This window comes from Protopterus annectens, chromosome 8.part0 (assembly GCF_019279795.1).
Source record: "Protopterus annectens isolate FY-2018-M chromosome 8.part0, PAN1.0, whole genome shotgun sequence".
Classification (NCBI taxonomy): domain Eukaryota; kingdom Metazoa; phylum Chordata; order Ceratodontiformes; family Protopteridae; genus Protopterus; species Protopterus annectens.
This window is the reverse complement of record NC_056741.1, coordinates 1,363,073,186-1,363,089,080: the sequence shown is the minus strand read 5'-3', so window position 1 is coordinate 1,363,089,080 and position 15,895 is coordinate 1,363,073,186. Positions and strand designations below refer to the sequence as shown.

Below are 15,895 nucleotides of genomic sequence, written 5' to 3'. Positions count from 1 at the left end.
ATCTTGAGACGCAGAGGCTTAAATTGTTAGCCCAGTGTAGCATGGCAGAATCTGCTAATCCCAAGGTCCCATTAAACAAACAGACTAAGAAACCTCAGCTGGATTCTTAGGCTGTCCAGCCTCCATCAGGCATACCTCTTGAAGTGGGTCAAAGCTCTGTAGGCCATCTGGTGTCTACATCAGATTCCTTTGCCGTGACCCCTTCAGAGGCCGGCATGTATCCTTCATTCCACACATCCTCTGAGGCTTTGCAGGTGTTCACCCCAGACTTTGAGGGGGAACTGTAGTTGATCATTTCTGAGGGCCCTAGAGGGATTCTGCAGATTGTGGTCAGGGAAGAGGTTTCGGGTACTCTTACTGAATCTCATAAAGAGCCAGAACCTGTGGTGTTTTTCAGAGCTGATATTCCTGCTAAGAAAAGGCAGACTAAGCATACTTCTGTATGCCCTAAGGATCCTCAAAATGAACGGCAAGAGTTTACTCAGGGTCTTTTTAATTCCTTAATGACCCTGAACCCTATTCAAGGGGTTTCTGTGCCTAACCCCCCCCCCCCCCCGGGCTTCTACTCCTTCCAAGTGAGCTAGGGAACCTGGTTCCTCGGTTGAAAGTTCAGAATCTGATGATGAGTCCCTGTCCTACTCTTCTCCGATGCTTTTGCCTTTGGCTTATGGTTCTGATGAAGAAGAGTGTGTAAGTTCTGTGTCTTCTTTTGAGGAATTGTCTTTTGGAGACACTATAGCCAGAATGATGAAATACTTTAAGTGGAATTCTTCTCAAGTGTCTGATATACAGAAAAGATATTATGAGCTACTTCAGGGATACTCTTAAACCTTTTGCAGTACCTTCTGTATTGGTTGCCTTGTTAGACACATTTATTGTTGCCTGTAAGTCTCCAGATTCTCAGCCTCCTGCTCCTAAGAAACCTGACAGGTTCTATAAGGCTCCTGAGGACTGTCGATTCTTATTTAAATGTCCTTCTGCTGACCCTGCTCTGGTGTCAGTCTCCTTTGATAAGCCTTCTAAACTTTTGCCCTCTCCTAAGCTTTTGCTTTCTGATAAAGGAAGTAGGGCAATGGGGAAAATTAGTAAAAGGTTTATTACTGTTTCTACTTTCTTCTTTCAGGCCATGAGTTATCAGACCCACATGACTAGATATTCTGCAGCCTTGATTCCCCAGGCTTGTCAGGTTATTTCTGATGTCCCTGATTCTGAAGCAAAATCTTCTGCTCTATCTGTTTTAGGTTCTGTCTCTCTCAGGTGGCTCGTCAGTCTGTCATGTGTAGCTATGATGCTGCTGATACATCTTTCAGAGCTGCTGCCTTTGGGTGTGTAATGAGGTGGTGTTCTTGGCTTCATCTGCAGTCTTTACCTGAAGACATTAAGGCCAAGTTGCTGGATGCTCCTTTGGATAATAATCTCTTTGGGACCACTGCTGTTGAGATGTTTAAGTCTGGTCAGGAAAAAGGTAAAGCCTTGCAGGACCATAAACATATATATCCCCTATCCCCAAGTTCGAGGAACCAATTCATCCTTGAAGCTTGTTACTTGGGTCTTCAGTGCATACCTTTACTAAACATTATAAATTGGATATAATTTCTAGGTGTAGAGCAGGTTTTATTTGAGCCATTCTACATGGGTTTGTTGAGGGTTGTTCCCAGCCTTCCATCTTCCAATCCTTTTCTTGAGTTTTGGTTCGGCCTACTGTGGGGAATACTGCAACAGTGGTATAGAAGGACATAGTATAGTTGTGTAAAATCTTACCATAACAGTAGATGTCTTCCTTTTTGCTGTTGCAGTATTCGCTGCCTCCCTCCAAACACCTTTTTTCTTTGGATTTTACTTTGGTTCCCCTGTTGGCAAAGGGTCTCCTTTTTCATCTGCATTTTCTCCTTCAGAATGTGCAAGGTCTTTTTTGGTCCTATATACACTTGCGGTGGTGGTGCTGCGGTAGCGCTGTCGCCTCACAGTAAGACGCTGTCCGGTTCGATTCTCAGCTAGAGCGTCGTCTGCGTGGAGACATGCGTGAATGGGCGTACCTTCATTGAAGGTTGTGCGTCAGAGCTGTCAACTCTGCACGTAAAAATCTGCTGCCAATCATTAGCAGACCGGAGTTCCGCTGTGGCGACCCCTAACTGGGAAAAGCCGAAAGACAAAACAACAACAACATACACTTCTCTCTTCTGGAAAAATTCAGTTCTGGGTAACTGTGTCCGTGCGTCATCTGGGAGCATATGTGATGTACAGCGCATGCAAGGTCTAAAGACTTTGATATACTGGCCGAACATCGGGCTTTCCTTGGTAAGAGATCCCTACTGTGAATAATACTGTAACAGTGAATAGAAGGACGTCCACGGTTAAGATTTTATACGGCTGTACTTTTTTACACAGCTGTGCTTTCTGAGTTAGATCTGAATGTACAATATAATTGACATTTAAAGGGGAATTGGAAGGCAGTTATGTGAAAATAAAGGACATTAGAAACTGTGAGAATGGTTATACAAGTGGTTACTTCCGCAGCAGCCTTGGTACTTTAATGCATTTAACACATTACTGTAAAATGTAGTTTGAGTATACAGTGCACTTTTTAAGGCTAAAAGGTAATGTAATGAAAGCTGCCATTGTGTAGTCTGTGTAAATGGAAGCGCAGATTCTAACATGCACTTTAGCGTGGTTAACACAGACATTAGAATAGGTAATGCCACTGTGTACAACTGCTCCTATTTGGAAAGAGAGCTGTTTTAGAAAGTGTATATAATTGTGCATTTGTTGTGAGTTAGAATGGGTTGGGGTTAAAAACATTTATTTTTTTCTTGAGTGTTTGTATTGAGGTGAAAAGTCAGACCTCAAATGAAGATGAGACAATCCAACTACATACAAGCGCAACTTCAGCGTAGTTCCTGTGAAGACAGTTAAAGGCACAGCCAGTCACCAAAACCTCCTCCAGCGAACCACCATATAACTCGATTAAGTTAGGCACCATAAAATGAAATGCCTTGAGTAAAAACCCCAATACACATTAAATAAAATCGAAATAATTTTTATGAACTAAGCGTTTTTGTCTTCTACACGAAGATTTCATCAGAGAGATGCACATTAAATCTTATGGCAGTATAAATACTAAAACGAATTAAGCCTATCAAAGGTTCCCTTTCATAAAGACTGCTAAATTAGCTGTCAGCAAGTTTCAAACAAATTAAAGAAATAATATACTTGCAGTTAAATAATGTACAGTATTACAATTTAATATTCCAGTTTTATAATATACCGTAGAGAAAATGCTGAACTGTAACATTTTAGTTGAGTAATGCGGCTGTACATAGTGGTGCCTATCCCAGAATCCCTAGTGGTGGCATTGTTAGCATGAGCTTTTTATTGGGTGCAGTCACTGAGGGTTGCCATTATCTGGGACACTTCCTTTTGTTCCTTTCCACTGCATTCCTTTATAGGGTGGATTCTCTGTACAAGTCAGAGCTGTTCCTTTCTTTTTCTTGCATAAAGTCAAGAAAGTTGAGTGCCTGACTTACTGTTTCATGTTGCCTCAGAGATATGTAGGCCTGCCTCATTTTGCTCCTTCAGGCACAAATGGCAGTAACAGTATTCATTGTTGTGATGGCACTTTTGCCAGTGCCTCAGATTCCATTATTCCCTTTGGACTTCCTTCTTGTTTGGCCCTCTGCTGTCATTTGTCTTGCAACCTGGAAACTTTTTGCTGCCTCTGTGAGTATAGTGCTTCATGTTAGACACCTGTGAAGGTGTGTTGAACCTCCTTTGGGTTTGTCTTTGATTCCCATCCATTTAGATTCTTTTGCAGAAATGCTTCACATCTGTCTTCTCTTTGAGGCTAGTGTTTTTTTGCCTTGCAAACTCTGAGGTGATATGTTGAAATCTGAGCTTTTTTATGTTGGATAATGACGCAGTAGCATGATACCTGAAAGAAGTAGGAAGGGAGCTGCTTCTCCCCCTTTTCTGGGAAAGTGATTCTTAATAGGGCGTGGGTCCTTAGCCGACAGACTGGGACATATTCCTGGTACCTGTTTATACATCTCAGGGAAACAGGAGTATCCTTCTAGACACCGGAAATCACAGCTTTTACCCCCTTCCCAAAGCTTAACTTTATTGGTACAGTGTTCATACAGTCTTGAAGTCCACTTGCTTTACCATACAAGAAAATGTACGTCTACGTCAGTGACTGAAATTCTGCTCCTTGCTGCAGAATCGAGGAGACTAAGCTGTAATAGTGTTTATTATATTACATTGTTGTGATATCAGGAGAAAAGATGCTGTCTGTTTGCGTTTTGTGTAGCTGGTGTCTTTCAGCCTTATCTAGATTGCTAGGAATGCTCCTTGTTGCAGGCTTCTGTTTCCATTGATACTTCAGTTGCAGTTTGCCTAGAGAGAGCAGGATTCATTGTTACTTTGTCAAACATAGCTGGTATAGTGAGTACTCTTGCTTTAGGTTCAGGAAAGCAAACTTTACTTTGTACTTCACTCCCTTTTCTTACCTTGGCCCCCTTCTTTTCTCTGTATTCATAAACGATCTCCATTCAGTCATCCCTAAAGCCACCTGCATTCAATATGCAGATGACTCTACGTTGATTTGCTCGGATCTCTCTCTTAATAACCTCCAGAAAGCCACCAAACACTGCTTTACTGCAGTGGAAATATGGTTTACTGAACGGAAACTTATCCTAAACCCGAAAAAAACTAACCTACTACTAATTCTCCCCACCTTAGCCTCTTCTTTAGGGCAACACCCTCCACTCTTTAATAATATGGCCTTCCACGTTCAGTCCACTAATGGGACCATCATTGAGCCTGTCACTAACACAAAACTACTAGGTGTCACAATTGACCACAAGCTCAAATTTGATATTCACATTAGCCAAACTATAAAGACTGTTAACAAGAAACTTGGTTCTATGTATAGAATTAAGAACTTTCTTACGCCCCATACTAAACTAACTATCGCACGTACTCACCTTCTCTCCACCCTACTTTACGCCTCCGTACTTTCCTTCCTCAAAAAACAGAGCTCAACAAACTCTCTGTAGCTTATAACCATATTGCCAAATTGTAACTGGCTTAACCTTACCGTACTCACCACTGCTTTAACCTAAGAAAACTAGGCTGGTTAGAACTCCCAACCTTCTCAAGTTTAACCAACTTAGTGAAGCATTTAAAATTATCAAAGAGCCAGAAAACCCCCCCTCACTACACAAACTTTTAACCCCCTATTCCAATCTTAATAGTCTTCGATCCTCTAATAGTGTCCTGGTTCATACAACGAAATCCAATAATTCAGGTGGTGATGCTCTTTTTGCCAATTCCATCGGAAAACTATGGAACTCCCTTCCAAACAACCTAAGACTAGGTACCTCTCCCCACCAATTCAAAACTAACCTTAAACAATACTTTAACTCTCATTGGCTATGTCCTTGCACTAAACCAGACTAAATCCTTTATCCCCTGCCTTCCTTCATCTTGCTTACTAATTGTTCTCTCTTTTCTCTCATCTCCAGATCCTACATTTTCTATCTCCTCCTGTATGTTGTCCTCAATGAATTCTATTTTTCTATTTCCTGCATTTCTCATAATTGTTAAATTGATTTGTATGTATTATTTTGTTCTCCCTGTTTATGTACCTTTTACAAAATTGTATTTTCTCTATGTAAATTAATTTCTGTATTAACCATTGTGGAGCTTTTCTCCCCGGGTCTCTGCTGAAAACGGATTTACATCCAGTTGGACTAGCCCGGTAAACAAATGTAAAATAAATAAATAAAAATAAATAAACTTTACCACAAAGTGGCTGTAGTGCTGTGCATGGTCCAGTATTTTAGATTTGGTGGGACTCTTGTATAACAGAGTTGAAAATTTGTGAGGAATGGATTACTTCTGCATCATATTTTGTAGCACTGCTTTAAGACTTGAAATAGTGTGATCATTTTAATTGTTTCTTTTTAGGTTGAGTCTGTTTTTGAGACAATTGTTGAAGAGAAGGCTGAGGAAGAATCAACATTAACAAGTAAGCAAGCAGCTAATTCAAGTCTCAAATTTCACTTTGTAGCAGTGAGGAACAGAAGTAAATATATTCTTTAGTGTTATAGCTGTAGTGTGCATGTGTGTGCTGTCTGTCATTTTCTGATTTGGAAGTTTATGTTGGCTGTGTTTTTATAAGATACATTTATGCTAGCTGAGCAGCCAAGTAGACCCCCCCGATATGGTTATAAGGGGAGAGGTCTGGCTTGCAGGTCTTAAGAATTTACACATCAGTTGCACTTTCCCCTACTTTGGGAAACATCAGTAGTAGTTGCAAATACGCATTCTTGCTGCCCTTTAGACAGAACTACTGGTAAATCTCACAGATTATATTTCATTCTTCTATATTTCCTTTTGTTTTGTAAAATGTAGGGCTAGATGGATTTGTTGCTTATCTGTATTTGTCTGTGGGTTTGATTTGGGTTTGCATATGTTGCAGATGGGTTCGTTGGCAGTGCTGTACACGACAAACAGAACTGTACTTCATTTGTTGTTTGAATTTTAGTAGCTGCGTGTGTGCTTACTGAAACATGATCATTTTACTAAAGGGCAGTTTGAGTTTCAAGCGAGTATTTGTTATTGCTGGCTTGCACCTGGAGTTGAAGTGTAGTATTAGAGGCTACTGATGCATGGTCCACAAATGATGCATCGCTGAGTGCCTGGCTTTGCTAGGCAGCACAGTTCATGTGGCACACAGGCAGGGCACAAATACAGGATCAGGGTGTGAAATTTGTATATCCGGCAACTAATAAACCTTTCTTAAAATAATATTTTGAATGCATCAAAGGATTACTGTCAGTTTCTGCTTGCCAAATGCCTATTTTTTCTTTTTATTGACCAGACATCTTTAATCAGTACTGCTGTAGATAATCTCCAGTTCAAGCCAACTTTCAGCGCAACATATGGTGTTTTTAACATGCTCGTAACTAAATGTGTCCATTCTGTGTGTTTATTAAGCCTATTAGGGTGGGAGGTTGGTATAATGGTTAAGATGCTTAGCTTGCAGATACAAGGTGCAAGGTTTGATTCTCACATGGGGTAACTGGCTAGGCTTAAAATGGCCCACAAGGGCCAATTAGCCTAGTACTAATCTATGAGCCTATGTAGCACTTAGGCTTTTTTTTTTTTTCTTTCTTTCTTGGTGCCCTCTGTGATTATGCACAGTTCATCAGGGTTATTGTGGTCAAGAAAACATGATAAATTAAAAAAAAATTATAGCATTATACATCTGCCTGCAACTTTCCCTTTTACTGCACTACTAAACATCATAGTTGAATGCATGTGCGCTTCCTTTCACTAGAGTTTTCTTCCATATGGAAGATTTCATTCACAAGCAACTTCCATAATCCAGCATTATAGACAATGGGTGAAATTCAGAAAATCAACTTTGAGGGGGTCCCGTAAAGGCTGATGGAAAAGGTCACAATGCTCATATTAATCTGTAAACTGTAGGGGAGATCTGTGCTAAGCCAGCATTTCATTTAGAGCAGACTTTATTTTTTGCACAACCCCCCCCCCCCCAGACACGCAATAAAAAAATTACATTGATGTCAAGTAGGTAATAGTCATTTTAACAGCTTGGCAAAAAGATGAATAATATTTTTGTCCATTAAGAAGTACTTATGTAAATGAATCCTGCTATGCTGACATCCGAAGCAGCAACTTGAAAGTCATCTTTTTGCACAGTGTGGAGAAGAGTTTTAAAGTCTGCAGGGAATGTAAATATGTAATGGGATTTGGTCCATTTTGTTCTGTCTTTAGCACTCTGGGTCAGCAGGACCTGGCAGCTCTGCATCTAAACCATTACCAAGGCACCAATTTTTTCTGCCTCTTTCCCACAATTGTGTGTGTGAAAAACCTCCTCTCCAGATCTCATGCAGTTGCATTTTATGGCTTTTTCAAGGTTGCAGCTTCACTTTTTAGATGTATTATGAGTTTTTGCTCAAGAACATACCAGATTCTGTAGGTCTGCCTCCTTCTCATCCTTAGTTGTTTTAAAACTTTGTTTCCTTTTGATTCTTTTTAAGGTTAGTATTTTCTCTGTTTAATTTTTAGTTCATTTCCTCCTAATATTCTTTCTTCCTGAACTTACTTGGCCAACATTTCCAGTTCTTTTGCATGTCTACAACCTTCCTTGTATCATCTTGCCTTTAGTTGTGTGTATACAATCATCCCTTAAGCTTTTCATTGTGTTGAGCTTAAGCAGATTGTCTTCTTTTTGGATAAATTTTAAGGGGTGTCATTGTTTATAGCTTTCTGTTTTTTTTGTTTTTTTTTTTCAGACTGCTTAGGATCGGTATGCTATTTGAGAGAACTGTAGTGCGAGTGGGTCAGTTTGTACTGCTTGTGCATATTCTGCTTCCAAACTGATGCTTAACTGCTCTGTTTTTTTCCCCCCCGAGAGACTTTTCTTCCACACTTCATTCTTTTCAAAGTGGTAGTGAAGTAATGTAAATCCCCTCTTCCTTCAGATATTTTTACTTTGCTGCTGTCTATAAATTCTAGACCCTTACACCAGCCTTTCTTGGCTCAGTTTGAAGGTGGTCTTAACTCACCCGGCACCTTCATGTGGATGATTGTTGCCCTGCTAAGACTGGACTGAGGGATCTGATGCATAGCCTGGACTCTGTTTGCTTTGCAAAGACCTTGTTTAGAGGTCTGATGCATGGGATTGAGTCATTCATTGTTTTCGTTGCTAAAAACATTTTAGGGGACAATATGCAACTAGAATTTTAACTATCTAATGTACTGACATTAAGGACTTTGATTCCTAGCCTGTAGGTGTTGACCTCCATTTGGGGTCGGATGCATCAGTTAGATGTCCTTCAAGGATGCATCTGCAGTCCTTACAAATGGGTTGTCCTGGCCTCAGGCAGCCCTTCGGTCGGCCGGATTCCAAAGTCTGGGTCTGGCCTCGGCTGATGTCACACTTCACCCGACGTCATAGCTGCAGTTCAGCGGGTATAAAGCCATCAGCCGACGCCATTTTCCCCAGTCTTTCTTGCCGCGTGGCGCCCGAAGCAGAAGCTGTTCGCAAGTGCCGGTCGGTCAGAATCAGATATTGCTACTACCGAAGACTTCTAAAAAGCTAAGTACCCCGTTGGGGACTCTTTCTTGCCTCAGCCGATGTCAGAAAAAGTGAATAACTGTTTAACTTGTGGGAAACAAATACCTCATAAAGATTTCCACTCTTACTGCCTACCTTGTCTAGGCCCAGACCACGACGTAGCAGCTTGTCTAGCCTGTGCTTCCTTCAACCGACGCACACTTAGACGTCGGTCGGAGTTTGCAGAGGAGTTTTTCGCCCGCTTTGCTTATATCATGCCGTCGGAGACTCCGACTTCACATTTAGCTAAAAAGCGTAAGGAAAAGGACCGACACTCGCGGTCCGCGGTTTCGGCCGAAACCGCGGCTAAGCCAACCGCGAGCGTCTCGGTTTCGGCTGAAGCCGAGTCCGCGGTTCTTCCTTCGGCCGAAAGCTTGCCTCCTTCTACCGAGGCCTCTTCCAGCATGGCTGAATCTGCTACTGAAATTCCACCTGCTCTTACAGTTTCTCAGGATTTATCAGATACTATCCCCTTAGATGTATCTACTCCTGCACGTGGAGCTGCTAGGCCCCCTGCATCCATGTCAATTAAGGCTTTTGCCAGGGCTAAAGCAGCTAAATCTTCAAAGGCCGTGCCTGCTAAAGCCCCCACTCACAGGCCTAGCTCTAGTACTCAAATGCTTAATCTAGCGGAGGATCTTATTTCTTTGATCAGGGGAACCCAGTCTCACCCTGACAGGGCCTCTCACCCTCCTCCAGAGAAGAGGCTTAGAGCAGACCCCCCTGAGTCAGTTTCTTCAGATTATTCCTCTGATGATTCAGAACATACAAATCCTCCAGAGGGCCCTTATTCTCCATATGAGGACTCTGATGCAGAGGATTCCATACCTTCTGCCTCTCCTCCTGAGGAATTTTCTTTTGGGGAAACCTTGCATGCTATGAGGGAACAATTTCAATGGCAGGGCCAGGATTTTTCAGACTCCAGGAAAAGGCTTAGGACCTTTTTACATTTACCACAGCATAGGCCTTTAGCTATTCCTCCAGTACTTACATTTGTGGATGATGCATTTACTGATGCTTGTACTGCCCCTGACTCACTGCCTCCGGCCCCTGCTAAGCCTGACAGATACTACAGGGTTCCGGACACACATTATCATTTGTATAAGGCTCCTATTGCAGATCCAGAAACTATTTCTCAGGGCCCAAAAGCTGTAACAGCTGCCTCTGCCAAAAAGCCCCTCCCCTCTGAAAGAGAATCTAGGGCATTGGAGAGATGGGGTAAAAAAGTTTATACTTCTGCTACTCTTTCGGCTAGGGCCTTAAACTGTCAATTCCACATGATTCAGTATCAGGAATTCCTGTTAGATCAGCTCACTAAAAAACTGTCCTCGCTTGAACCGTTAGACCGTAAGTCCCTTCAGGATTTGGTGCATAACACTCAGCAGGTCAGTAATCATTCCTTAAAATGCGGCTATGATGCACTGGAGGCTTCCTTTAGATCAGCTATGACTGGTACAGTGATCAGAAGGCATGCATGGTTAAAAGAGCAATCCTTACCAGACCATGTAAAGTCAAAGCTTCTAGATGCTCCCATGGAAAAGCACAGTTTGTTTGGTTCCCCTGCACAGCAAGTGTTGAAGAAGGTGGAGGAAAAAGCTAAATCTGTCCAGACAGTCAAGGATTTCTTACAGGTCCAGCCTCCGAGGTTTAGTAGGAACTGGCCTTCCAAGAATTGGTCCTTTCCAGACACCACCAGAGCACAGAGAGGCAGAAATAGACGCCCTAGAGGCAGAGGTCAGTCCAGAGGTGCCTACAGGGGACGTCAGTGGCAGCCTAACAGCCAGAGAACTACTGCCACAGATCCAGCCACTACCACTTCTACAGGACAATCACAGTGACTTGGCTCTGAAACCGCCTACCAGGGAACAACTGGCAGCACCCTTAGGCGGAAAATTAGCCTTATTTTCAGTAAATTGGCATTACATTACAGGAGACAAATGGATTTTACAGACAATAGACAAAGGCTACAGGTTTCACTTCCATACTCTTCCAAGGAAGAGAGGAATGCCAAACCTTCCTCCAAACCAAAGGACAAACGCTCTACAGCAAATAGACCACTTACTAAGGATGAGAGCTATAGAAAAGGTACCGGCTATGGAACAAGGACAAGGATTTTATTCAAGACTGTTCCTGGTACCAAGAAAGGAAAACCAATGGAGGCCTATACTCGACCTGTCCGCTCTAAACACATATCTCATTGTTCCAAAATTCAAAATGCTGACCCTACAGCAACTTCTTCCCATGCTGGGCAAGGAGTCTTGGCTGGTGACTCTGGATCTCAAGGAGGCATACCTGCACGTCCCCATACGACCAAATTGCAGAAGATACCTCAGATTTCTTGCAGGATCAGAGCATTATCAATTCTCAGCATTGTCTTTTGGCTTATCTACTGCGCCCAGAGTATTTACGAAATGCCTGGCATCAGTAATTGCTCATTGCAGGCTTCAGGGAATTCAAATTTATCCATACCTGGACGACTGCCTGTTACAAGTGGACAGCAAAGACAAATTAACAAAAGATTTGGAAAAGGTTATTCACCTGCTGCAAGCCCTGGGATACACAGTCAACACAAAAAAGTCAAGGCTGATACCATCCCAAAGGATAACCTTCCTGGGTGCAGAACTGGGCACATCAAACCAGATGGCATTCCTCACAGCAGAAAAACAGAAGCAGCTACCACTCTATTTCATGGCATTAACAACGCAGAACCAGCTTACAGCAAGGAAAATCCTGCAAGCCCTGGGTTACATGGCATCATGCATAATAATAATTCCACATGCCAGACTACATATGAGGAAGTTACAATGGTACCTGAGAAATTTATGGTCTCAGCACAAGCACAGCCTAGAGACCCAAATTCCAATAATTCCATGCCTGAAGCAAGAATTCCAGTGGTGGGCCCAGGCCTGTCAATTGAACAAAGGACTGCCCTTCCACAGGCCTCACCCAAGCCAAACTATCACCACGGACGCCTCAGACCTCGGATGGGGGGCACACATGGTGGACAAGTGTATACAAGGCTTATGGACTCAAGACCAGATGAACCTACACATAAATCAAAAAGAGATGCTGGCAGTAAAACAGGCGATTCAGACATTCAGACCATTTCTTCAACAGGGTCATTTGCTGATAAGGACGGACAACACCACAGTTATGTGGTATATCAACAAACAGGGAGGCACACATTCATATCCTCTATGCCAGATGGCAATGGACCTATGGAATGTGGCCCTGAGCCTCAACATTCAGCTCCAAGCCATATTCGTGCCAGGAAAAGAAAATATACTAGCAGACATCTTAAGCAGAACCACCACGGATGCCCACGAATGGATGCTGCATCCAGACATCTTCAAAACCATCACAAGGAAATGGGGACTGCCAGAAATAGACCTGTTCGCATCCCCACACAACCACCAATTGAAAAAATTCTGCACAAGGACATACCACCCACTTGCTTGGAAGGTGGACTCCCTATCCTTCAGTTGGGAAAACCTGACAGCATATGCATTCCCACCTCTTCCTTTGATGCACAAAGTGCTTCTGAAGATCAAAGAAGATCACCCGAGGATCATCTTGATAGCTCCAGATTGGCCGAGGCAACATTGGTACCGCTACTGAGGAGTATGTCCCGGGAACACGCATGGCCTCTACCCCTAATACCTCTACTGCTAACACAGAACAACTTCAAAATCCTGCATCCAAACTTGAAAACACTGCAGCTAGCTGCTTGGAACATTACATAAGGAAAAATAACCCAGATTTATCTCAAAGGGTTAGAGACATTATCTTGGAGGCTCGCAGACCCTCAACAAGGAAAACTTATTCAGCAAAATGGAAAAGATATCTCATTTGGAGTGCAACAAAAGGAGTAGATGCATCATTGGCAAACATAGCTAACATCCTGGAATATTTAGCAGAGCTTTTCCACAATGGTCTGTCTTACTCCTCCATTAAGATTCATGCATCAGCAATTTCAGCAGAATACAACAGGATCCTCCAGTCTTTTCTCAACCTCTACTCAGACAGTTTCTCAGAGGAATTAAAAATGTGAAACCACCAAGGAAACCACCATTGCCTACATGGAACTTGAACTTTGTTTTAGAAAAGTTGACTCTCCCCCCTTTTGAACCAGCAGCAACAGCAGAATTACAGTACTTATCTTGGAAGACTGCATTCCTGCTTGCAATCACTTCAGCTAGAAGGGTTTCTGAATTACAGGCATTAATGGCAGTACAGCCCTTCCTTATCTTCCATCAGGATAGAGTGTCCATGAGAACTAATCCTACCTTTATGCCAAAAGTGGTCTCCAGGGTATCTTTAAACCAAGCAATACACCTACCAACATTCTTCCCCAACCCACAGAACAGCGCGGAAAGATTGCTGCATACCTTGGATGTACACAGACAATTGCGCTACTACCTGGACAGAACCAAGAACAATAGAAAAACTGACCAGCTTCTGGTAGCATATGCAACAGGAATGGAAGGAAAAGCAATTTCAAAACAATCAATCTCAAAATGGATAGGAAATTGCATTAGATTTTGTTACTCTTTTCATGGAAAGGCAACTCCAGAAAACATCAGACCTCATTCCACAAGGGCTACAGCCACTACTACAGCTTTCTTATGAGGAGTGGCTACCAAAGACATTTTAGAGGCTGCTACTTGGAGCTCCGTGCATACATTTGCCAAGCATTATAATCTGCCTTTATACTCCAGATCCCGAGCAGGTTTTGCCACTGCTGTTTTGCAAGGGATCCTAACTACACCATAAACTCTTAGTGCCTCCTCCCCCAGTTTGGCTATGGTATTCTACCCATTTGTAAGGACTGCAGATGCATCCTTGAAGGACATAGTACAGTTTTGTACCTACCATAAATGTAGATGTCCGAGAGGTATGCATCTGCAGTCAGGATTACCCACCCTCCTTCCCCTCTGTGGTACTCCTAGGGTATTTGCCCATCTTGTAGCTAGCTGGGGGAATCTATTATGGTGTATTTGTTTGTATATATGTATATACATGTTTATTTCTATTCCTCTATTGTTTGGAAACATTTGCATTTATCCAAATTTAGCCTTCCTAGAGGGCACCTGGCATCTGGGGCAAGAAACACTGAGGAAAATGGTGTCGGCTGATGCCTTTATACCCGCTGAACTGCAGCTATGACGTCGGGTGAAGTGCGACATCAGCCGAGGCCAGACCCAGACTTTGGAATCCGGCCGACCGAAGGGCTGCCTGAGGCCAGGACAACCCATTTGTAAGGACTGCAGATGCATACCTCTCGGACATCTACATTTATGGTAGGTACAAAACTGTACTTTCTCCTTTGCCCAAGTATCCATTCTTGCAGGCCAGTATGTAGGCTTCAGGTCTTCTGTGTTAGGACTTGCCCACAACACTATTTCCCTTTGATATTAGATGAATTCTAGCTTTCTGAGGTCAAACCTGCCTTTGATGCTGAGATTGGTTTGTATTGTAATTCTCCTAAAGTCGAGCTATCTTTGATGTCAACTTTTCTGGATTGAGATCCTTGACATCCATCCCTTTGCAGACCATTCGGCCCTCCAAGCCAGACACTAGTATTCTCCTTTAGTTGCGGATTAGTCCTGTCCTGCATTGTTTGTCTGTTGAGCAGAAGATTTGTCTTTTGTATGACGCTTACCTTATCAGAGGTAAAGAACTTCTATTTTGGATTGTTTTTCTTGGAACAAGCTGACTCCTTGTTTCATCCCACAGTAGTGTATTATGGGGATGGTGTAGACTAATGTGAACACTTCAACCATCTTCATCATGTCCTGTCATAAACATTAAATTTTTAGAGGAATCTGGCATAGTAAAGCATTTTTTGACTCCACACACAGGCCTTTTGTCTATGTAGACATGGAAACATTGTTTTTATGGCACATCCATAGTGACACACTAATATTTAGTCAGCCCATAGCTTACACTGCTTCTCAGACTTCTGGCGCATTTGAGTTACATGGTCACCTTTATAGTTAAGACGTAACAAGGTTATTTGATTATCACAGTTGTGAATGTGGAGTAATGTTTTTTTTTACCCTTTGCCACTACTGTCAGTCATCTGCTTCCACCTGGCAATTGTCCCATTCATTCCTTATCAGCAGTGCGAGGATCAACCATCAGTCTTACAACCATCAGGGTGATTCGGGGGTTTTCTTTTGTTGCAGTCATAGCTCCTTGCAGATGCTTAGTTACAGAGTCAGAGGAGGTTGTGCTGTGGGCGTTGGTCATCCCCCAGTTCAGTAAGGCATGTTGCCAGTAAGCAGCCCTGCCCCCTTCCCTCAATAATGAGGAGTAGATTCCATTGTCTAAACTATGTACTCCTTGAAAGGCATGCAACTCTCCTCTCTCCTGAGTGAGGCGAGTGGACTACACTGCTTCACTCCTCTCTCTGGAATATGGAGTAATGAAAAGATTTTTAATCAGTACGCTCCTATCTGACCTTAAACATTTCCTTTGGGTAAAGCCATTTTAGAAACATTAAACTTGGTTTGTCTTCACTTTCAGTGCACCAGACTTTTAATTGAGTTTTACTTTATTATCATGTTAAGTCTCTAAATCAGAATGCTCATGTTTTATTCTACCTCTTGGATATTCAGGGTACCACAGTTTAGGTGTTGCTTTTGATAAATGCTTAGTTACTAGTATCTTATATCCCACCATGCATTCAGTGATTTGGAGACTAGTTGGCTAATAAAGCCGACATAGGCATCATTTGCAGGCAACAGC

General features: G+C 42.5%; 1 protein-coding gene across 1 annotated transcript in view; it reads left to right on the top strand.

Annotated features, from left to right (window-relative positions):
- The window catches only part of HYOU1 (hypoxia up-regulated 1), a 1,290,196-nt gene that overhangs the window by 869,974 nt on the left and 404,327 nt on the right, over positions 1 to 15,895 (top strand). Inside the window, exon 14 of the mRNA XM_044079444.1 lies at positions 5,965 to 6,025. Coding sequence (XP_043935379.1) covers positions 5,965 to 6,025 — 61 coding nt within the window. The remainder of the gene's footprint in view (positions 1 to 5,964; positions 6,026 to 15,895) is intronic.